The sequence below is a fragment of the Barbus barbus genome (genome assembly GCF_936440315.1).
Source record: "Barbus barbus genome assembly, chromosome: 26".
NCBI lineage: Eukaryota > Metazoa > Chordata > Actinopteri > Cypriniformes > Cyprinidae > Barbus > Barbus barbus.
In genome coordinates this window covers 12516160-12541564 of record NC_136754.1, presented here as the reverse complement: position 1 = coordinate 12541564, position 25405 = coordinate 12516160, and the positions used below count along the sequence as shown (strand labels likewise).

The 25405-nt window shown below is 36.0% G+C and overlaps 1 protein-coding gene across 2 annotated transcripts; it reads right to left on the bottom strand.

The window, feature by feature from the left end:
* Positions 1 to 81: 81 nt before the first annotated feature.
* LOC306846006 (nuclear receptor-binding protein 2-like) lies at positions 82 to 21169 on the bottom strand. 2 transcript variants are annotated; one of them, XM_079379058.1, is made up of 18 exons: positions 20676 to 21169; positions 7195 to 7317; positions 6914 to 7015; positions 6729 to 6818; positions 6565 to 6605; positions 5937 to 6031; positions 5800 to 5823; positions 5393 to 5476; positions 5061 to 5116; positions 4848 to 4943; positions 4627 to 4759; positions 4339 to 4441; positions 4201 to 4251; positions 3978 to 4113; positions 3460 to 3513; positions 3303 to 3366; positions 3115 to 3170; positions 82 to 2544 (listed from the first exon to the last, which is right to left on the bottom strand). In XM_079379058.1, exons 1-18 carry the CDS (start codon positions 20793 to 20795, stop codon positions 2446 to 2448), a joined length of 1527 nt encoding a protein of 508 aa, XP_079235184.1. In that variant the 5' UTR covers positions 20796 to 21169; the 3' UTR covers positions 82 to 2445. The 2 variants fall into 2 exon arrangements, with proteins under 2 accessions (XP_079235184.1, XP_079235185.1); XM_079379059.1 differs by having other exon boundaries at positions 7195 to 7312; positions 20676 to 20827.
* Positions 21170 to 25405: the final 4236 nt, after the last annotated feature.

Here is a 25405-nt window from a genome sequence, read left to right as displayed (position 1 = left end):
TGATAACTTCCCTGTACCCAACTGAGCACACTATAGCCTATATTAGAGCTTTTACACAAAATAAATGAATTCAGCGATATTAAAGTGTTAATTTCATATTTTAATGTTATAGTATTTCATGTCACAGTATACAATTTCAACCCAAATAAAAAAAAATAAAATCAAACTGCCCAAAGCAAAAGTCTGGTTAATACAAATGCGAAAGGACACCAGGAATTAGGAAGAGTATATTTAAACAGTTACTCACTGTACATTCATATCTATTGTATCTACATACAAATTTCTTACATTGCGAGACATTGGAGTCTCATAATAACACTGGGAGGATGGTGACTTTTTTTCTTGACATCTGATTCTGAATTATTGAATTTGCAAGAATAAATGGAGATTACAAATCCCTTGTAATAATTTTCTGAAGTTGCAATACATCCATTGTACAACCATGCCAATATAACAAAAAAGAACAATTCTTTAAAAGCATTCCTTTCCTGACATGCACATATTTAATATTGGGAAGTCAATGCCATTGGAGAATACAGTACTGAAAGCATCCCTAAAACAGATACTATTGCTTTGGATGGCATGGCAACATAGATGTTTTCACAGAATGAATAATACTGTTGTAAATATGCAAGTATCAGTCAAATACAGGACGTTATATTTGCAATGTAGTACCCACTCTTGCCAGCATTGCACCCAGTACATCTTTGGCCTTGACATAGTTCAAGTTCTCCCATATAGAATACATACAAAGTAGTGTATGAATTGTTTTACATGACATAAAATATACACATACTGTGGTAATAGGTAAATGCCAAATAGAATAAAAGCCCTTCATACCCAATGGATGGATTTATTAAAGTAAACCATTGTTTCTTCCGATTCAGTCAACGGTCAGTTCATTGCATGCTATCGCTATGCATTAATTAGTGTAAGGGACACAGAAATAATTAAACGTAAACTGGGCCCATATATGTTAAACACCTCTGAGCAGTCAGCTGATCTAGGATCAGGTCATATTCACATTAAGGCGGCAAATAAAAAAAAATCCCATGTCAACATTGTTAAGACTCTTGAACAGGACCCCTGAATCATTAGCTGCTCAAAATGCTCTTACGGTTAAATGTTTTTGTTTGTTTCAGTTGCTTTGGTTAAAAATGTCTGCTTAATGAATAAAAACAAATGTCATACTGAAATTTATAGATTTACTCATTAGTTCAGCCTTTTTCTTGGTAAAAGACATCTGGATGAAGTGCTCTTCTGCTTTATTGCTTAAAATTGAGAAATTATCAGATGCAACATCTTGTACACTCGGGGTCAGAAAGATTTTTTGAAAGAAGTCTCTTAGGTTGCATTACGTTTTATCAAAATCACAGTAAAACAGTAATATTGTAAGAAAAAAAAGTTGTGCTGCTTAATATTTTTGTGGAAACCATGATACATGTTCTTCAAATTTCTTGGATTAATAAAAATTTTAAAAGAACGACATTCATTTAAAACAGATTTTTTCATAATGTAAAAGTTTTACTGTAATTTTTTTATTCAATTTAACGTGCCCTTGCTGGATAAAAGTATTAATTTCTTTCAAAAAATCCCCCAAAATCTTAATGACCCAATATATTTGAATGGTAATGTACTACTTAAGTATACCACTGTTGCCACTGTTTACAAACATCTGCATGAAAAAGCAATTGAGATCAACATCTTAAATTCAAAGATTAAGATTCAAAATTCAAGATTAAGAGCAAGAAATTAAGTTTAAGGTCTGAAAAAAAATGCATTGAAATATATTAGTATAATATGTGCCAAGAGCACTTTTGTCATAGTACCATACATTCGTTTGCTCAACGTCAGCTTGTTAAAGCATACAGAATAAGATCATTTAGAAATGTAGAATCAAACATTTAAACAAATGCATTTCCTTGCTTGAACGTTTGATAATGTATACTAAGACCATGTATTAATTGTTTAAAATAATAAATAACACATTTATCTGGAACAAAACTGTCTGTTTGAGATTTTGTCCTTTGCGAGAGGAGAATGGGTTATGCCATATAGGCACAATGACTTGAAGGGATGTCATTAAAAATCCATTAAACTCATTAAAAAAAACAATTAAAAAAAATCACAACCAAAATGCTGGCACTGAAGCAGAATCTCTGCAAGTGATAAATGTTCATCATGGTGAGATAATAGCAGTAATTCGACCTTCAAGATCAAAATGAACAGTTGAGCTCTTTGGAGTTTGTGCAGGTACCATGCGGTGTGGTGCGAGCTTGTCTCCCCAGGCCCATCACTTATTCTAAAGCCATCTTGTCATGACCTTCATTATGTAATATTGCGCTTTTGGTCTCATTTCCCTCTTCTGGATCTCTCGCCATCTCTTTTTCTCAAGCTCTGGCCCAGTCTTCAATCTCTGTTTGTCTATTATGTGACCAGCTGGGCTTAGTACGTCACAGCCATGGCAGTAGGGGAGGTGGACGTCCCTGACCAGTGCTTACATAATGCATCCTCAAGAAAACATGCCAACTTCTCACAGTCTTCCTGCATGGCACAAAAACAAGATAATCACAATCACACAAAGCAAAGCTATTCAGTTCAGCTGAAGGTTAAGACAAAAATGACTAAACAAGAATTGGTAACATCAAATGGAGTTTTTCGTTCCTTGCCACGGTTTCCTTGGCTTGCACTAGAGGACTAAAGATGTATTATGTACAATGTGTAATTATGGTCTTTCTATTAATTCCTCAGTTAAACTGTGATATGCCACGACACCTAATTGCTTGAAATTGAACAAAACCTTACAAGTTTCATGTGGTTTTCACCACATAACAAATTAATAACTCCAACTTCCAACTACTATAAATTATATCAACTTTACTCGCTTACATTCAGTATACTCGTGTAAAATAATACAAAGCGAATATCAACTACTTGATTTTTTATATTATTGCCTTGTGGGATATAAAAACCTTTCCTAAATACATACAGTACACTCACATAAAGTGATATATACAATATAAACAATTTCAACTGTTTGAGTGTTTATATGGTCACAAAATGTGAACTATATTATTGCCCAGTGACTAAGAAGCCTGATGGTTTTGTGCTTACCTCACTGATGAAAGCATGGTGAACCAACTCACTAGCCAAATCTTTGGGACTGTCAGCTGAAAAAAATATTTAAATATATATTTCAGCTATATACACACACACACACACACACACCTCATATTTGGTCATTTTTATTCTCATAAAATAAATGCAATACAAGATATTTGAATGTTTTAAAATTGGCTTACATGGCAAAACATCACAGCTAAGCTGCCGGTGAAGCCTGTCATCCATCTTTAAAAAGAGAGAGAGCTACAGAGGAAGAAAGGATAGATAATGCACAATGTCCACAGCTTTTTAGGTGAAGATGCTAAGTAAAACAAAATGGCAAAAAATTTAACTCACATGACTCCTTGTGCCTTCCTCATTTGCTTCCAAATTACAGTGGATCTGGACAACCTGTATGAAAACACAACGACTTGGTTATTTATTGCCCCTTTCTGTTGCACAAATATAACACAATAGGCTTTTAAGAGGACAGAGTCTCATGAAGTATTAGAATCCAAGAAGAAAGTAAGTGAAATACAGTTTGTACACGGATGAGATGCACTGATCATCACCATTTCTGGGAAATATTTAAACAGACGTCAGCTTTTTGCAGATTGACCCTGCTCATCATCAGTATCAGATCTGGACACTTTCAATCAGTCTGCCAACATTTGTTAGACAACTAATATTTTTCTTCCAAAAACGATGACGCAGAGTTGTGTATCTGAGCAGTGGATTTTTTATTTACACAAACTGTGTGAACGGACTTATTATCAAACATGAATCAGGCTTCCCAAAGCTTCTTTTGAGGCATAGCATTACTACTTGGGATTAGTAACTCTCAACATTGTTTCTAACATAAATCTTATTCTAACCTTTCTGGTTTCAGTCTCCTGTGGTTCTGGGGATGGGGTCTTCACAGTCTCCATCTGTTCCTGTGGCAAAGAAAGAGTGCGCGGGATAGGATGCGGCCTCTGGGAAGCAAAGTTCATGAGGGGATATATGCCGTTCCTGTTCGGGCAGAAGAAGGAAGGTTTCAAATGCTCAAGCAAAAAAACAGTCTAAATCTAAGATCAGCTGATTTTCTCTGTGACTCACTTCACATCCTCAAGGAATTTGTCCAGCTCCAGAGGAGAAACGTGAGAGTACCTTGAAAAAAAATGAAGGACGTTAGAGGAAAGTGGGAAACAATCAGAAAGAGAATCAGAAACTTCCTACTTAGTTTGAGAAACTCACTTTAGATGGACTCCAGGTCGGTCACGATGATTAATCTCTGCCATGATGCCGTTAGGGTCAAAAGATTTTGTTTTCTCTTCCACACAGTTCTCAGGAAGGAGATCTGGAAAAAATTTAAATAAGTTTAAGACCTAAACTAAAGAAAAATGGAAATGCGAAGGAGCAATATCTTCCCTTTGCTTAAATGGGTCATACATAACTTTTCTGTCATGTCTATGATCAAAATTAAAGCATTTTTATTCTGAGGAGTCAGGAAGAGATGAACAGTCTTTTCCATGTCCCACTTACACTGGTTATTGATAAAGCAGTGTGCAGCAAGCAGTTTTAAGGAGTGGACCTCAAATAACACTCTGTGGAACAGCAGGTCATGAGCTGTAGGTCTCGTCTTGGCTTCTGTGCGCACACACGACTGGATAAATTCCTGTCAGTGTAAATGATGAAGGCATTAGATTAAACCAAAAAAAAAAAAAAAACAGAGCTGTATTAGTTATACGCTTAATGTCTTTTACCCTCATGAGATGGTCCTCAAGTGATTGTCCAGCATGATCAACAGCCTCTTTCAAAACTGCAGTGTCTCCATTGGCCTGGATTTCTAGTACTGCCATCTAAAGGTGAGTGGGGAAAACTAAATTAAAAGTTATACTTAAAATGTTGTTCTTTTGGAATTGTTATAATTTGCAGTTTTTGATAGTTTAGTTGGACTGATAAAATAATTTTCAAACCTCCAAGGCACAGATGCCAAATGAAAATATATCAATGGCATAGTCATCTCCAGCCACTACAGGAAAAGAAATTGAAGAAATGTCATGACAATGAACATATTTCTATTTTGCATTTTTCTAATGTATTACAAATTATAAGCAAAACAACTCTTCTTTGCTAAAAAAAAAAAAAAAAAAAAAAAAAACAGTCTTTTTATACCTAGGTTTAAATTAAAAACATTCCAGATATTTTCTAGTTGTCTGATTTTTTTCTCTCCAAAATGTAGAATAATATGGTATATATGGAATAATATAATATTGAGATAATATGGTAAAAGGCATCAGATACTCACTGCCGTACTCTGGAGCAAAGAAATGCTGGTTCCGCATTTCATCTCGATGTTGATGCACATTCCCATGAATTGCCTCAGCAAACACTAAAGGAAACACACAACACTCAAAGTATATTTATAACATTATTTGAATGGAAAAATTATAGCCAGTAAGCATACAAGATCTCCAGCACATAGGCTAGAGTCCAAAATAAATACTCTAAAGGGGGAAGTGGGCCTTATTTTCTTATGTCTTGGATTGTGAAAGCTGACAAGAAATGTTACAATACATTACATAACTGGCAGGAATTTGGGCCAATATACGCAAAGCATTGTTTAAGGAAGGAAGGAGTGAAGAAAGTGTTTTCTTTCTGACGAGATAAACAAATTCCTGTGCACATGGCATAGAGAGCTCAGAATGGACTTACCATTAACAAACAGCCTGTGCCAAACTGCAAAAGAAAGAAGAGACATAACAGATATTTTATGTTAAAATTGATCAAACATCAAATCGTTTAACTTTTAAAGTTAAACCTAAAATACGAGGATTAAAAGACTGCCAAACCTGAGCCGATCTTTATGAGGCCATTGTGCTGGATAAAGATGGTGTCACAGGTCAGGTTACCATGGATAATGGGTGGATCACATGAATGCAAGTAACTAAAGACAGAAACGAGAAAACATCAGTACTTGTACTCACAAAAACATCCTTTAAACACACTGAAAGTAAAAAAAAAATTCATACAAATAAACATTTAAAAACTATTTATGTATAAAAATTAAATAATTTATACAAGGAAAAAAAAAGTTTAAATTAGTAAACTTGATACATTTATTTCTATACAATAAGATAAAAAAAAAGTACTAGCTGTAAAGATGAAGTGTGTAACTAGCAAACATGTCTCAAGCATTTTTTTCCCTGAACACTCCCCTTGTCTGCCATTGGCCAAACAAACAGACAGCCCCGCCCCAAAACTCACACCATTGGTTGAGTCAGTGTTGCTATGCTGGGATGCTCAAGATGCTCAAACAAACAAAGCAATGTTTTGATAGCTGCACTGAGCCATGGTGTTTACTGACTTATAGTTGCCTCAGTATATTAAGCTGGAAAAATATTATTTTACTTACACATTTCAGCTTTAACGGCAAATTTTCAAACGAGTTCAGATGATACGAAATCCTCAATGTCCTACCTGAGTGCAGAGAGTATCTGCGTGCACCAACGCTTCCATGCCTGAGCCATACAGATAGTACCAGTGTGTTATGATTTTGTCATATTTCTGCCAGAAGGTGGCATTGTTCTCTAACTTTTCTGCATACAGGTTTTTCAATTTTGTTGATTGATAAAACATCTCACCTTCACATTCATAGTTTTGTGGTTTTTCTTGGTCTTCTTCAAAAACTGTTTGAGACTTCCAGATGACATATATTCAGTGATAAAAATCACCTGTGTGGCACGAAATGAAAGAAAACGTGAATGTCTGAATTTAGGGTAAAGTTCACAGAGGCGTTCATTTCTACCAGGTGTGTCTTGTGTCTCACCCTCGCTCTGCTCTCTCTCATGTCCAACCAGTACTTGTGAAACTTCACAATGTTCGGATGCTCCACCTGCATCAGATTCTCAAACATCTCCCTTATCCGCTCCTGCATTAACACAAAGTACATCCACTCTTGGTTTCACATTTCAAGCGATGTTTCTGTCACCGTACCACCATTCCAGCATGATGACATGCCAATACAGTAACATTTCACAGATGTTTGTGGTGCAGCATACTAAGTATCCCACCCATAACATCGATGTTGGAAAACAAGCATGGTCCTACCTCAAAGGACTTGAAAACCTTCTTGTCTGAAAACTGTACTTCGTTCCACACCACCTCCACCCCCTCTTCAGTGTCCATGGCCAAGTATGCACTCTCAATGCCTGGGACATTTCCCTGACTGACCTTAACCAGAAAAAAAAGGACATCGAGAAAGAGGAAAGGGTGGAAAGTGAGTTTAGCACTCCAGACTCCTTTGCAAAGTTCATACAAAGTACCATTTAGCCAGTGATATCTGCATTATTTACTTCTCATTGCTTAACTTTTTAACAGTGTTTGCAAATGTGATATTTTAGTATCAACTTCTTAGTATTGTCAGTACAGGAAATGAGTATTTCTGTGAAGAAGGACACATCCCCCTCTCAGCCCCCTTGCTCCACAACTTTCCCATGGTGCACATTGTGGTTTGGGCTGTGCAGGGCAAGCATGACAACACAGACTTTAAATGGACTGTAAATTCTTGCCTGTTTTTCGTCTTTGTAATGCTGTAAATGAAGCTCAAAATACAGAAAAGAGCACATTGCTTTTTGCTCTCCAAAGACTTCAAGTCCCCACCTTTTTTGGACAGAACCAGCCACAACTGTTTAAAAGAAAACAAACCCAAGCCCAATGTTTTCATATTTTTATTTTCTATATTTATAGGCTGAATTTGCTCCCCTCCCACTGATCAGTGAACTCAAGCTATGTGTTTTGGAGACAGACACAACATGATCTAGTCACGCTGAGATGCAGCTGCCTACTAAAAGGCCTTGGATTTAACTTTATCTCACATTCAGAAACATACGACTATAAACTGATAATACTGTTTGGTATGTTTTTATAATTGGTCAGGGCATTCAGGCACAATAAAATAAGAGTAGAACAAGGTCAATGTCTGTAAAGTTTACTAGGCTAAACAGTATCAGGTCAAGTAGCAGTTCAAGCACAAATAATGTGCATGATTGATTATAATATCCCAAAGTCTAATTCTATGAAGGTTTATCTCATAAATGAACAGTTAAATTTGGTATTTTAAGCACTCTGACTGTCAGTCGCCATTGTGTACCAGGCTCAGAGGTTGAATAGTGGCCATTAAAAGGACTGACTGATATAAATCAACCTCAGGACAACAGTAAAACAAGTTTATGACACTTTTACTAATAGTGGCTGAGCACAGAAAAGCTTGGTTATGTAAGTCAGAGAACACAAGCACACTAAAAACATGTCCAATTACATTTGGAGTTAATTAATTCCCTAGATGCCACACAAACAGACAAGGAATGTCTTTGAAAACAAATAAATAACTTTCCATTTCCTCTGAAAGCCAGAGAGTGTCCTTCTACCCAGCTGGCGTCTCCAAATTATGTGCAGTCACAGGCAGCTGAGCCTGGCTAATATTGTACCTCAATGCACTCTAGTGACGCACATATAGGATGTTAGGATTTATTCAATTATTGCCTAGTGCATTTAAAAATCAATGTTCAAACTATATGCAGAGGTTGTTGACATAATCATGTAACTAACACTAATGTTCTCTGATACTATTTCATTCAGAAGTAATTTTTTTCTTTAAATTCAATTTAATTTAGAACCGGTTATAAAATAATGGATGTTCAGTTCTGCACCACAATACTGCTAGTGAATCTACAGCATGAAACATACAGTGATAAGTGTATTCTGATTCCTAAACGAATGATTCTTATGAGCTGGTTCTCTTAAGTGAATCAAAAACATACATTGATTGCATCCAGTGTAATGAAATTCCCACATCATGACTCTCATGAGAAAGTTCTTTTAAGTGAATAATGAAGAAAAAAAAAAAAAAAAAAAAAAACATACAATGAGACTCATGTAATCTGATTCTCGAATGAATGAGTCTTGTGAGCCAGTTCATTTTACAGTGAATCAAAAACATACAACGCAGCGTCCACTTAAGAATCCTAAAACATCTTGTGGATAAAAAAAAGAAAAAGAAAAAAAAAAGCATAATGTTATGGGTCAAATGAAGCAAGCCGCTGTCAAAATAATCTAGCTGTGGTGTTTAGTTGTTGGTTTTGCGTTTCTCTTGTGTGGGTGTTTGTGAAGAATATTTTGAGAATGAGTTGTTAGAAACTCTAAATAATACATAACAAGGAATATTATGCCCATAAAACTAGCTGATATCATCTCACACTCAGTGCTTCGAAGTCCTTTTCTGACATAAACCCACACCACAGCTTTCCCAACGAAAACAAACATTACTATCTTCATTTCCTGCCCTTTCATGCCCTATCCTGCGTCCGTCACAAATACACTTCCAGTGGTATTGCCTCTTCCTGCATAATGTATGAAATCTAATAAGTTCTACTGTGGAACTACTTTCATCTCTGGAAACCTAACCATGCATGCTCAATTTTCCCTTATACATCCCATCAAACATCACTGAGGGTTAACAGAGAAAATGTGAATGGATTGGCATGCATACCTGGATGAATCTGCGCTTTATATGCAGATGCAGCTTTCCAGCTATACAATTATCATCATGAATGGTGCTTGATGTCAGCATGCTAACCCCAGATGCCTACTGGGCCCCTCAGACAAAACTAAAAGTCTTGTCTCAGTACAAATGTTAAGCCTCTCTCTATGGGGTCTTATATCTTTGTGATGGAGAATGGTGACCTGAAGCCACCGTTTTAACTGACATACAGGAGACGCTTGTGTGTGCGCTTTGCTGTAATATTGGAACAAAATAGGTTGTGTAACACACTTAGCTGGATAAAGACCCAATTCCAGATGTGAAAACAAGCAACCCTTGTTAGCTAAACTGCCAGTGTCACTCAAGACCACCAGTACAGCCTGAAGGCACCCCACTAAGGGGTCTGGAGGTGGAGATGAACACATGACATGACATGAAAGAGATACAAATGTGCTGCTTTGCATTCTTGTGGTAAAGTTCTTGAAAACTAAGGAGGTGCCTAAGAGGAGCAGAAATGCTGGTATTTCCATCTGTTGTTCACCTCCCAGCTATGGAAATGGAAAACAAGTCACTTCAATCTGCAGAGTGTTTCCTGCTATCAATTTATGAGGTGAAAAATGTTTAGAAATGGGCAAATGTTTAAGGTCATTCCACAGACATAAATAAATTAATGTGTTTATAAATATATATTAAACGATTTATCTACTATATTTACACAAGAGTGCTATTCTTTCTAAAAAAAAAAAAAATGGTTTACACACACAAAAAAGAAACAAGCAACAATTGTTTTCAACATTGATGATAATAAAAAAAAAATTCTGAGCACGAAATCAGCTTATTAGAATGATTTCTGAATGATCATGTGACATTGAAGACTGGAGTAATAGCTTAACATGCAACTTTTCCATAAAATATACCAAATTAGAAGATTCACTATATAATTTATGCTAGCTAAGAGATAATTTCTTTCATATGCAAGCAAAACAGACATTATAATTGAAATGCACTCATCTAAATAGAATCAAATTCAAACCGACTCTAGAGCAGTGGTTTTCAAACCCTGGGTTGTGGGCCTCAAGACTTAAAAAAATGGGAACCAAGGTTGATTTAAGGAAAATGTAAATATGTATGTAAGTTCAAGACTCAGGAAAAAGGAAGCGGGAACCGGCAAACGTAACTTTAATAACAAAATAAACTTTAACAACAAACCCAAAGTAAGCAGCAGCCACCTCATGGCAGACTCCAATACGTATTTGTGTTTGTTAAAGTTCTACTTTACACATGCACAACATCGAGCTGACAGTTGTTTTAAAAAAAGCGGAAACAAAACTACATTGTAAAAAAAAAGAAAATTTCTATTTCTATTGTATTTATTTTTAATTTTAGGGATGGGGAAACACAATTTGATATTTCCAGGCTTTCCAGGACCATGGGAAATGTCAAAAAAAGAAAAAAAAAGTAATCTCATAAATCATACATTATGGATGATGGAAATTCCAGCTAAATCTTGTATCTGTGAAATCTGACAGTTCTGGTCTAGTTACTGCTAGTCAGTCACATGAGATTAATTTGGGATTCTTAGAGCATGAGTGAGCTGAAATACTCAAGCTGTCATCAAAAGCTAATTCTACAGTATCACACATGACACTAATAAGTTCATACAACCTATCTTTGTCATCTAACATCTCTGAATTGAAATCTCTGAATAGATGCATTGTCTCGACTGACTGAAGCAGCACAGGAGATTACTCTTGCACAATTAATCAGACCAACTCCTGAGGGAAAGAGTGAATCTAATACAGTAATTGCAATTGAAAGCAATAAAAAAACAGTTCTGAATTTGAAACAGACAGATGGAACTACATTTTTTATTTTTTTTAAAAACACTGAAACAAAAAGTTCAGGTTTACACCTGGATTTACTCTGGAGAGCATCAAAGGTTTCCATTTACAACATGTTTTGCAGAACACTGTAGTCAACCACAGACAAATCTGTTGATTTCTGGAATGCAATGACCAATCAGAGACATTTCAGTAAGTCAGAATCTACTCACCGATCAAAACTCAGAAGTTTTGTTCAGTCCTGAGTCCTGCAAGCTTGTGAATCCTCTCATTATAACAAACAAAGTCTAGATGTGATGTAAATAAGAAATATGCAGTGTGGAGAGATTCATTGATTATAGCGGAATTTCCAGATATCTCAAAAATTGTATCTCAATAAAAATGGTCCAGCGTGTACACCAAGACCAACTTGGCGTACACGCTGCAAAGTATGTATGCTTGATTTGATGCATGTAAATAGTTGTATAGGGTCTTGTCTAGTGGTGGACCGATAAATCGTCAAGGCCGATACATCGGACGATATTTGGCATTTTTCCAATATCAGCTTCGGCGATTTTATTTTGATGGCGCTGAGAACAGCAGCACCTCAAATTATGGTTTGCTTTATGCATTTGCCCACTGTCATATTTATGTCATTTTCACTGTGTACTGTATGTAAAATGAGTGTTACTTTGACTTAAAAAAAAAAAAAAAAAAAAAGATTCCCAATGCACACAAACATCCCAGAATACTGAGTGCCCTGTTGGTTACAATGTTTGCTTACTTTCTACTTTTATTTTTATTAAATAATACTTTGCCATCTAAAGCATAAGTATGTTTATTTTACACATTTATTTTTTAATCAATTTTCAAATGACTTCAAATAATTCCCTGCTTTCCAAGATATAGGCAGTGAAAAAACCCATATCGGTCGACCACTAGTCGTGTCAATAAAAAAAAAAAAAAAAAGACAAGGTCGCTCTTAAAAAAAGTTTGAAACCCACTGCTCTAAAGTTCAAGAATTAATCAGAATCTGATTGAATCTGGAAATCTGCATTAATACCCAGCCCACTTTTACACTTGTCCAACCAATTAACACAATTATTCACTGCTTCTCAATGTACAGTGTGAAATCTTTTTGAAAGTCTTATTAGGATTAATTGCTAATCCAGTGTTAAATATGAACAATTAACACAGGGTAACATTAATCCTGGTTTAAAAATGACTATGGTTAAACATTTCCCCATCTAGTTAGTGGAAATTAGAAATTGATTGAATGGATTAATTCACAAACACAGGACAAGCATAAAAACCACTGATCTTCAAGAAATGTACCTAAACACGTTATCAGTTTGACCTTCCTGAGATTGACACACTTGGCAGTCACTCAAAAAGAGTACTCAGTGTGATAATCCTACGAGTAAAGTGTCACTCATCAAGCTTTCATTGCATCCTCTACGAGCTGAAGCTGTATTGTGTAACTTTTCCCAAAGAAAGAGTGCTGACAGAGGCATTGTATTTTCAGCTCTTGCCTCAGGGCATCCCTCTCCCAAAGCGCTCAACCTTTTATCTTGCATTCACGTATGAAATAAAGAGTTGGCAAAACCAGCATTAAGAGATGAATAGCTCTGCTTTTGGGTAAACCGAGCAAAGTAGGTGTTTGTGGCAGTAGGAGGATGAAATGTAAGCCAGGAATTTAAGGAGTCTAAGGCAGGTCTACAGTTGCACTCTTTTGTGCTCGGCTGCGGTTTGTGATCTGCAGAGCAATATTGTTCTGTATACCAGAATCCCAAATTCAGGCCAGTGGTGCCTAATGCACCACTTTATTATATAAATCGGAACATTTTAAAAGCTATATCAGGTCAAGTGCGCCACTGGGTTTGACTATGACGGCCACTTTTGAAGTGAGGAACTGCCACAGCAGCCTTGTAGGATCGAAGTCTGCTGCATTTAAAGATTTGAGAGCTCTGGCTTTGAATGAGGGGTTAATGCAAAGAACAATCAATACTGATGGACTTGGAAGGATCATAAATAAAAAAACAGTGCAATATGGAGCAGGCGACGTCATATGACTTAGCAAAATGAGAAGTTGAGAGAAGGACGATGAGAGGAATATAAACAAAGAGCATTATAGAATAAATGCATGATGTGATGTCCACGCAAAACAGTGTTAGTCACCACACTCACGACTCGTGAATGCCCTGCATTGTGAAGATGGAGATGTGGGAAGCCATGGTGTGAACGGCCTGAAAGCTTCGTCTCCTCTTCTAGCGGTTCTTTTTCTTCCTCTAATAGCTTCTGTCGCAAAGTTCTGAGAACTGGTATTTTCCAGTGCTGTACCAAGAGAGAAACACCTGCAGCAATCAAACCAAAACTATGTAGCTTTGATAAGATAAACAAGTAGTTTATACCTAACTTTTTTGGATGGCTGAAGGATCAACCTAAATACAACAATCACCATTATTAGACACAATCTTGTCTTAAAATAAAGTGAACTCATATATAATTACAGTCCTAGAAAATAGAAATTACATTTCTATTTATTTTGTATTTATTTTTAGTTTTAGGGCTTGGGAAACACAATTGGATATTTCCAGGCTTTCCAGGACCATGGGAAATGTCAAAAAAAGAAAAAAAAAAGTTCTCATAAATCATACATTATGGATGATGGAAATTCCAGCTAAATCTTGTATCTGTGAAATCTGACAGTTCTGGTCTAGTTACTGCTAGTCAGTCACATGAGATTCATTTGGGATTCTTAGAGCATGAGTGAGCTGAAATACTCAAGCTGTCATCAAAAGCTAATTCTACAGTATCACACATGACACTAATAAGTTCATACAACCTATCTTTGTCATCTAACATCTCTGAATTGAAATCTCTGAATAGATGCATTGTCTCGACTGACTGAAAAAGCACAGGAGATTACTCTTGCACAATTAATCAGACCAACTCCTGAGGGAAAGAGCGAATCTAATACAGTAATTGCAATTGAAAGCAATAAAAAAAACAGTTCTGAATTTGAAACAGACAGATGGAACTACATTTTTGATTTAAAAAAAAAAAAAAACACTGAGACAAAAAGTTCAGGTTTACACTGAATTCGCAAAAGAGGAAATTTCAAAAGTGATACAGAAAACCTATGTGGCTCAGAAATTTCCATATAAGAGGACCTGAACAGGGGATCTGCGACATCCTTCCAAAACAGTGTTACTAACTTTTTTCTGCAGGACACAAAAGATGCTATTTTGACAAAAAACATATATATTTTTGGCCATACAATAAAATCCCATGGGGTCAAATCAATGCTGCTTGGACCTGAACATCTTCAAAGTATCTACTTTTGTGTCACACAGAAGAAGGAAAGTCATAGAGTTTTGGAATGACAAAAGTTCGGGATAAGAATTTTTATTCTTAGGTGAACTATCCTTCTAAGTTAACATCAACTAAAAATGTTTCAGCGAAAATTTTATTGTCCATTCCAGATTAAAATACAATTAAAATGTGATATACGAGTATACAAAATAAACCTCTAAAACAAGAGATCCTTTTAACATTGTGATGCTCTGGAAAATTATAATCAAAATGTATAATTTGTTTTGACAATTACTGACTGGTCATTTTTTAGTGGCCAAAAGAACAACACAAACCATTGTTTTATACTGAAGGGTGAAGGTTTGAACATTCCTTGAACTAATCTAAATCCTCTCCTACCAACCACTAACACTCTGGCTGTCACGGGAAACCAACTCTGCCAATCTTCTTGGCAGATCTTTGAAAGAGGTTGGCACAACCTTCTAGAGCCCAATGTCAAATACAAATCAGAGAGGGGCTTTGAAAGCCATCTTGATAATATAGTCTGTCAAAGAAAGATGAGCAGTGGTCAGAATAAGAAGCCCAACGTTATTGCTTTCCTAGAATCTGGACAAATAAACATGCAATGAGAGTGAGAGCGAGAATACCATATGGATGGCTTGCTGGTTTTGCTTTACACTGGCCATTAGCCAAGGCACACACACTCTCTCTCCCTCACACACACACACACACCAATGAATCTGCTGTTCCTCTCCACTGGGTTAATTAGTGTAAATGCATTATCATCACCTTTCAATGTGTGAGAGGGCCCATTCCCTGTGAGCGTCTGATAATACCAGCACAATAACACAAGGAGTGTGCCGTGTGCCGGCATGATCAAAACCTTATTATGATTTATGAGTAATTATTTGGCACAGTAAATGATGATATACACTACAGTTCAAAAGTTTGGGGTCGGTAAGATTTTATAATGCTTTTGAAAGAAGTCTCATGTTCTCCAAGGCTGCAATTACTTAATCAAAAATACATTAAAAACGGTAATATTCTTCAAAATCTTACTACCATTTTTCTTTTTTAATATAATTTAAAATGTAATTGTTTCCTGTGATATCAAAGCTGAATTTTCAGCAGCAATTACTCCAGTCTTCAATGTCACATAATCCTTCAGAAATCATTACAATATGCTGATTTGGTGCTTAAGAAACATTATTATTGTCAATGTTAAAAGAGTTGTACTGCTTAATATTTTTGTGAAAACCATGATACATTTTTACTCTATGATAGAATGTTCAAAAGAATCTAATTTATGTGAAATCAAAATCTTTTGAAATCAAAGTCTTTCACTTTTGATCTATTTGATGTGTTCATGTGTTAATGTGTAGATTTCTTTGTTTGATATTCAAACCTGAAATATTTATTGGAACTTCAGAAAATATTACATTATTCATATGAATGATAACTGTGGGATATTTTCAAAATCAGTTTAACATTACAACACTTGAGCTCAAAAACAGTAATGCATTAATCATAATAACAAAGTGTTTGCATGAAATAAAGTGGTCAGCACCCAAAGTTTTTCTTCACCTAGATCATTTCCACATCTAATCCTGAGATACACAGGAAAATTTGGTTCACTTGCTTAAAATATGGCGAATCTCTTAAAAGACAAAAGTGAGCGACGTGCTGAGCTATTTTAAGAGAAACCTTTTCCTCTAGCTTCACTACGACGGCCTCCAGTAGAAAGGTTCACTTCTTTTTGAGGAATGACAAAAGACTTGTGAAATAATTGTGAAAAATGCAACCCATTTAAAGTCTTATTCACCTTTAAGACCTCAAGCATGTACCATTTTTCACAGACGCTTGTGGAATCTTTTGTCAGTGTGAGGACTTCATTGAAAAATGGCTGAATGCAAAACTACCTTTAACAATACTCATAAGATACTGCTTGTTATTAGAAACTGATAAAGGTTTTGAATGCTTCTATTATGGTTTCTATGACAGATCAAATCTGTATTACATACATTAAAATTAGCCATGGTCCAAATTTGTCATGAACAAAAAAAAAAAAAGTCTGGTTCTCGACAGTTTTTTGCTACAAGACCCAAAGTTAATTGTATAATATATTGTATTTTGTGTTCGTGTGTGTGCATATTTTTAACAAGCTATAATAATGATAATTATATATATTATTCAAGTTATATAAATAAATAAATAAATATATATAAAATGCTAAATAAATTATATTAGATTTTTTTTTTCACATCAATCTACACAAAACAAGCTTATTTATTTTGCTATCCTAAATATGTATGGTTTTATGGTTAGTTGCATTTCATTATTTGCATTTACCATTCAGACAGATCAGAACAGACTTCAGGCTATTTTTTGGTCACAATCCATCAGTTCAAACCAAACTGCCAAAATAAATTGATGGAAAAAAATGCTACTACGCAATTTCCTATTGCATTGCCATGCCAACGGAAGTGAAATATCCAGTAAAGCATCAATGTTTACGAGAACTGCATCATGAGATCAGTGAATTGGCAAGGTTAATCTATTGGCAACGTGCATTTAAAGACAACATCTACTATGTCTTTTCATTCGTGCTGGCGTGTGAGGGTCAGAGCCAGAATGACGGAGGGAGGGAGACTGAGACGGAGATGTTAACTGGTGCAAACTGAGCAGAATGACTAAGTGTATGCAGATTTGTGTCAATGAGGGTTCCTGTAACTTTAAGATAGTTGTAAATGCAGGCACAGCCATGAAAAGCACTTGCCTCTGGGAATATTTAACAGTCACAGATCTAACTGTTAGAGCATTTAATTAGTATTGCTCATTAAACACAGAGACTAGGTGAACTTTAGTCCTACTGAGCCTCCTCACAGGGTAATTATTCTTTTCCTTTACTGATGTCCTTCAGAAAGTGATGATGACTGGGCTTTTTTTTTTTTAGGTCTCTGGGATTTGGTTCATTTAGATCAGACAAGAAACCTGCTATCTGCTGAGATTACAGCAAAGCGGTGATGCTGATCTGATCTGCTCAACTGAAGCACTTCTCTGTCTTAAACCTCTTTCCATTCATTTTCTATTGACTGTGTAATATGTAATGCAGCACACTCCCTGGGAATGGGTTTAATTATGGCATGGTTTAAACTTTAGGGAAGACAGCTGCTGAAAAACTGGCAAGCATTAGTTTCAAATCTCACATTATGGTTACTTATATATGGTCCTCACAACAGATAATCCTGCTTTGGGTTTGTTTGGAATTATTACTGTTAACAAGGCAAAAACAGGCAGAATAATTGCCCATATTGTGTCTAAAAATTAAGGCAATTGAATTACAAAAAGAAAAAATAACTGTGCTATTATTTGCAGCCAAATCACAGCCATGGTGATACTTGGTAGGACAGCATAATTGTATGCGTTGCATATTTATCTCCCATCATGTATTAATTCTTCTGATGAAATTGCTCAGATAGGTTTATTAAGTCTTCTGAGAAACAGAAAGACGTTGGAAAACAGTTGCATAGCAAAAGTGTTAAGAGCTATGCCAAGCTGGCTGTGATCACAGAAATCTCTCCAATAATGACTCTATTCTGCCGCCTCAATTACAGCTAAACTCGAAAATGTGCCAATTCATTTCTGCTGCTTCACATGTCACAACAGAAATACAGATACAAAGAAAGTTAGAATAAAAGCTAATTGAACCCGTCAATGGTTTCGACTTGCACTCATCTGTATGTGTCATTCCTACGTGAAAAATAACACACTACTGCCAGAAAACATCGTCACTCAACCATCTGCCCGCTGACTCATTTTCACTTTGAGTTTCTCATTCATAAACATGTGCTCGGTGCTAATTAATTGTAAGGGATGAACTGTGGGTAAATATCTTCTCAAAAACTCTGTTGAAGTGGTTTCCCAAAGGGAGACTGCTTTTTAAACTAAAATAAAAGGAATTTGATGTTAAATTTGTATATTAAAAGCAAAATATGAGATCTCTGAAATTCTAAAAGGTAACATCTGAGATGCATAAGGGCCTAATCACATCAAAGTTGATATCTATAACAACGATTAAGATATAGTTAAAAAAAATCATTGGACATTTAAAAGAACAGCAGAGTCTACTCCAACCTGCAATGATAACGGCACAAGAGAACAATAACATTGTAATCACTTGCAAAGCGATTTTGCAATAGCAAATGCTATTGTGAATTGGTGTGGACGGAACTCAAGACATGTGATAAATGTGATAAATAAATGTGATATCAGAGATCTAAATGGTCCTTTTTTAACTATGGGGTGTGCTACAATCTTTCTTTTTGCATTAATTACAATTACAAGTCCTCATTTTGCATTAATTAAACATATATATATATATAAATATAAAAAAAAACAAAAACATTTGGTAGTTCTCAATGTTTTTTTATGTAGTAAACTAAAAAAACTTGGCTGGCAATCCTAATGTCACAAGGTTAAAACTGTTGAAACAAACAGTAATGCAAGAGTTTTGCAACTACCCAAAAAACTCCCAACATTACAGCTTCAAACACTCGGAGTGCACACTGAAACAACCTGCAGAACAGAAGCTGGAGGCATGATCTATGTCTATCCATTTAAATGTTAGAGTAATTGAGGAAAGAAAACATCACCACACCACCGCAAACAAAACTTTCACTCTTGTTGTACAAGCACGTCAGTCCTCCTCTTAGCCTGTGCTAACACTGACGCAATAAGAGAGCAGGCCATATACTAATAACATTCTTGCACTTACAGGCTATTCACGAGGAGGAAATAATTACTTGTTGTGCTCCAGCCACTTTGTCCCACTGTTTTTATCCAATTTTGCATCTTTATTGCTTCTCACAATAAAGTGTCATGGAAAAAGAACACATAAATCACCCCCTCTTGAGACTCACCCTTGACCTTTGAGAAACAGGATGGCTTGTAACATAAAATGGAAAACTTTCACAAATATGCACATAAAGCGAGTGTACTATGTTCCAAACTTTTCAGCACACAGTAAATACTAACAGGGATTTCAAACTATTTGTTTGGCTTAACTTAAGTGCCTTTTTATTTTTTGCTTATCTTGTTTTTTTTTTTTTGCTTATTTGTGACAAGTTGTCACAAATAAAAACAACCAAACTGTCCTAATAAAAATTACTTGACATATCAAAACATTTCTTGATGACAAGTACTTCCTTAGAGAAAGACATGCAATAAGTCCACTTTACTCGAGTCAAATAAGTATGCTTCTGAAAAGTAAAAATCAACCAATTAGATTTTACAGTTTAGGTGGGAGGGGTTGTCTAAAGCATAATTTAATCAGCATTAATTTGCATACGCATAGAGTTTCACAGTTAACACTACAAGTAGTGTATGGTTAAAAGAGAGGGTTATAAGGTTCCAGTGTCCTGTAAGATAGATATAAACTGAACGTGTGCCAATACTGATAAGCGTTGTATACTGTATCCGTGACTTATCTCAAAGAAAGCGGAGCTCTTAACGCTTCAACACAAGCCGACGGGAGTGGGCTGACACGAACACGCCCCTTTTATCTCATAAAACAAAATAAAAAACAAGAATATGAAACACACACCAACAAAAAATAACAGCTACTTATACTCTGCGTACGCTGTATTTGGATGTACGTGCACGGAGGGGGAGGGGCTGTGCGTGAACTCAAATGTTTACATTAAATCTTTTACTAAAACTACGTGAAACACTTTTGAAATGTTGTTAAATGTCCTTCAAACTAGTTATTAGAGCGGCTGTTGCTTTTTCAGATATTCTACGGTTTTTAACAGCTGCAAATCACTGTAAACTCTCCATGTGGACAGAAACAACAGCACTGGTTTATCCCGAAGAAAATGACAGCGATGGTTCATATGTCCATTAGCCTCCAGACGTACCTGCTCCCGTCGCTTCTGCCAGCGGCCGCAGGGGCTTTCCTCCAAGATTTCACTCTCATCCTCACTCTCCTCCTCTTTCCCCCCGGACCCCGACATGTTCTCTGGGACGGACATAGTCATTTTACCCTCGCGTGCTGCTTTGACTGCTCCTTTAAGACCAACTGAGCACACAGGACCCCCTGAGGCTTGCTGCAGTGTTGTAGCTGCAAACGTGTTTCATTGAATAATCGCTGGTCACGATTTCAAGTCCCAGTTCAGTCGTCAAGCGCATAGAAATACTGCAACACGCGACGCGATTTGCCGAAAGCGTTTTTAAAGCGAGATAAAATATTCAGTGCTATGGGGAACTTAATCCCATCCTTAAGGACTCTTAGAAAAAAGATAAAGCTCCCGATAGCGGACAGTTGCAGTCCACCCTTAACATACTCCGTGTACTAAAGAGCCCGACCTACAGGCATCGTTTCATCTCAGTTCAGCTTTCCCTACTGGCTGCCTGGAGCTTTCTGAATTTCCTCTTTTTAATATGCTACCGTAAAGCTTAGACAATATGCACAGTGATCCCTGTCTTGTGTCATAAAACAATTCAGTGCATGTCAGATTACTCAACCCCAGTCGTAATTTACATAATGCAAATGGCGATTGGTCTATAAACAAATTGGCCTACACATCAAATAACGTTTCAAATTACAATACACGTTTGCAATGTTGCCTTAACATGCCATTTGACACAGTATTGCATTGAGTTCCTAGTAAATAGCGACTGTGTGTTAACAGTGAATTGTGTATGTAATTTAGGCTTCCTCAAGTCAAGGCTTGCATGGGTGTTGCAACTAGTATTTAAATGGAGTGACAGGGTTTAGACGTGTGAAAACCTTCCACATCATCTTAATACCCTTTCTTGGATCACACACAGTGGCCTCAAAATGTATTTGGGCACTTAAGACACACTTAAAATGATTATTTACCAGTTTTTCAAACCAAAGGGCATTTACTTCTATTTTTAAGAAATATAGTACTAGTTTCTGCTTCTATTTAAAATGATAAATTATCATTTAAAAGTGACTACACCTGACTCTGCAAGAAACTTGAGGGAAACTTATACAGTATGCCCTAAAATGACCCTGAGACTAGTTGATTAAAAGTAAAATTACATAAATGCTAAGAAAAGGGAAGTTAGGGTCTTGCATCATGAGTGCTATGACATTTAGACGTTTAAGAGTCTTAGGTGTCCAAAAGTGTCCAAATACTTGTTCAGGGCTACTATTGTGGAGTATCTCTTTAACTCTCTTACTTGTAAAATCCCACGAGAATTTGCATAAGTTGCTAGGTGTAGTATGAATATTTTTTTGGTAATGTGCCAGTCTTCAGCAATTGTACTTGAACGTTGAGTTAATATTTTGTTTTTAATTAACATATATGAAAATACTCCCTTTTTACCACATTATTAATCAAATAGCCTACTGAAAGCTTATTTTCCCTGGTATCCCACTTACATATGTTATATGCATTGTTTTGCTTTCTAAAAAGTTTTACTACAGTCAGATTAATTCTTTGAAATCATCTTCATTTTTCTTAGAAAAGCACTTCTACTAAATTCTCCCTGAGGCAACAGCTCTTCTACCCGAAAAACTTATTTTCCTGTCAGTTCATGCCTGCCAGAATGACTGTCTGTTCTGTTTATTTTTGTAAATAGAATTCACAGGAAACATTCAGTCATCTGTTATTTTATATTTTGATATTTTATGCCACCTGCTGGTAAAGTCATGTAGTTACGAGCTGTAGTTTTGTCACCCTAACAGGAAGAAGTCCTTTACAATAATTAAGAGTAAACTATAAAGATTAGTTCTTGCAACTCATTAACTTTAAATGTCTATCATTAAACAATCATCTAGCCACACTAGTCACATACAGCTCTCAGGGCTCTCAAGTTATAGCGAAAGTTTGGAGTGAGATTAGGGGAGGGGCAACGCAAAGGGGGAGGAGTCATTCAAAGGGGACGAGCAAGTCAAATATTTACAGCACCCAAGTTTTTGCTAGCTGTTCAATTTTACCTATTGTTCATTGTATTTATTAAAAATACAAATGTATCAAAAATAAAAAGAAACTTTGCCCCAAACGTGCTAACTGAACAGCAGTACTCAATGTACATACTGTACACATATAAAGTAGGATTACAGTACTTACCCTGAGCATGTATGTAAAGCTGTGTGTGTGAGAGAAATAGAGAGATAGAGAGTACACATTTCAGCTTATGTTTCTTTTTTCTGTTGTAAATGTTTGTTGCACATTTTGATGCCTGATGACAGGGGTAGAGGACTGCCACATAAAGCACTGTCATGACAGATAATAGTGTTCCATCCAGAGTCAAACTGTTCCTAGTTTTGGTTTTGTTCAAACCCACCGTGGAAAGCACACTGCATCTGAATTTGAGTGGGGAAGCCACATTGCTTTATATGGGAGCCTCCTACCCCTGTCATCAAAATGAGCAACAAACACAACAGAAAAAAACAAACAAGCTGAAATATGTACTCTCTCTCTCTCACACACACACACAGTTATCCCTTTCTCAGCGTGAGAAATACAAGGTGTGGCGTGAGAGCGTGTGAACTGGTTGAAATGCGTGAGACTTGAGAGCCCTGAGCTCTGGAGATGTGATGGAACAAACTAGAATATGGAGAGCCTGAGGAGAATCATTGACAACCAACTCGATTGTTTCACAACCACTTTTCTGAGCCACAGACTTCTGCATTGCTATGACACGAAACACAGTGAAGGCACAAGTCCGAGTGACATAGTCCTGGGCCCGTATTCCTAAGAATCCTTTTAGAGAGCTCCTAATTTATCTTAAAAATTTCTAACTAGGCGTCTTGGCTTAAAATTGATTCAGGACCAATCTGAGAGCAACTCTGAGCGAGGAATAGACAAAAACTTTGATCTTAGTGAGGAGGCGAGGCTGACCCCATTGCTAGCTATGACACAGTCTTTTGAAGACTGTGATTGATTGGTTGTCAAGAAGGAAATAAAAGAGCGCTTTTAAGAGTAGGGTTTATTTTAAGCCTTCGCTTTGAAATTACAGGCGTAATTTTTCCTGTTTTACCGTACTCTCTCTCTCTCTCACACACACACACACACATTATATATGTATATATATTCTTTATTTTTTATTTACCATGCTGTCATACTTACCGTATTTTATAGGAAATGAACAGAGACATAGCCTAATAAGTGCTGTAACAGACCCAAATCATCGCTGCTGCATAGTTGCATTTTTCCAGTTGCCAAATATGTTAATGTAGTGATTACGTCCATTTCTGGCGCTATGGCATTTCAGCGTGGTGTCGGAGATGTTAACATGTCTTTAATAAGATCGGTCACAAACATGATCCCTGCACGATCTAATGTGTTGCGTCTTATTAACTCACCGTCATGCATTGTGTGCAACACATTTCTTCTTCTTCTTCATGTTTTGTCCATTTTCTCCGCTGCTTAACCCTCTTAAAAGTCCTCGTCCGTATTTTGGACCTTAAGATCTTTTTTAAGGGTTAAGATGCTTTCTGAATTACCCTTTTCTTTACTAGGATCTTTAATTTTAAGAGGAAACACCCACATTTCTTAGAATTCTGTTATAGGAGCAACTCTTAGCACTAATTCTTCATGAATACGGGCCCTGGAGTCCATCAGTGCTTATAGAAGATTTTCCAGGAGCTGTTGTTTTCTTTCCAAAGGTTAGCAAAGCATGACAACCTGACAGCGTTCCTAGCCTGAGAATGAGCATATTTATATGATTAATTTTATTAATTTTTATTTATTTTAATCTATATGAAGTATTTATGTCAATGAGGACCCGCAGCTTTAGGAGTTGTAATTAAGTGATACATCATGTCATCATTTTATTAAAAGTAAATACTGACGAAACCATGTTAAATAGCTGATTTATGTTAAGAACTTTCTATTGATTTTTCATTTACTCTATATCTATCTTACAGGACACTGGAACCTTATAAACCTCTCTTTTAACCATACACTACTTGTAGTGTTAACTGTGAAACTCTATGCGTATGCAAATTAATGCTAATTAAATGATGCTTTAGACGACCCCTCCCACCTAAACTGTAAAATCTAATTGGTTGATTTTTACTTTTCAGAAGCATACTTATTTGACTCGAGTAAAGTGGACTTATTGCATGTCTTTCTTTAAGGAAGTACTTGTCATCAAGATATGTTTTGATATGTCAAGTAATTTTTATTAGGACAGTTTGGTTGTTTTTATTTGTGACAACTTGTTTAATTTAATTTTTTTTTCAATTTTTGTTTAAGAACAGGCATAGTCTATAATTTTAAAATGGAAGTGTTATTTTAATATAGGCTAATGGCAGATAAAGATATATGATGTCTAAGGAATTGGCAAATACAATCCCAGATTAAGAACATATAATATGAATTGCTATTTAATTAATAAAAATGACAAAAATGGTCCATTAAGCTAAACTTGTATAGCCTAATTAAATGGATTTACGCAATAATCAGATACTTGTGTGACTGACAAAACTCTCCATTTTATACAAGCAAAACATTGTCCTAAAAAGGCTGAACTATCTTTATATGGCAGAAATAGTAGCCTATATCTTGTCACGTGGGTTTCTGTGAGAGACTGTAGTCTCAACTCAACCTAAGCCGTGATGTACCAGTACATCCATATAAATCTGATTTGAGCTGTATATGACCCCTAC

Bases quoted from the DNA above. Each gene is read 5' to 3' on its own strand.
- LOC306846006 (XM_079379058.1), bottom strand. From the start codon at position 20,795: ATGACTATGTCCGTCCCAGAGAACATGTCGGGGTCCGGGGGGAAAGAG. The intron at 7,016-7,194 runs GTAGGACCATGC...GTGTTAATGCAG, and splicing joins AGGTTTTCAAGTCCTTTGAG to GAGCGGATAAGGGAGATGTT. The intron at 5,477-5,799 runs GTAAGTCCATTC...TGTTTCCTTTAG, and splicing joins GCACAGGCTGTTTGTTAATG to TGTTTGCTGAGGCAATTCAT.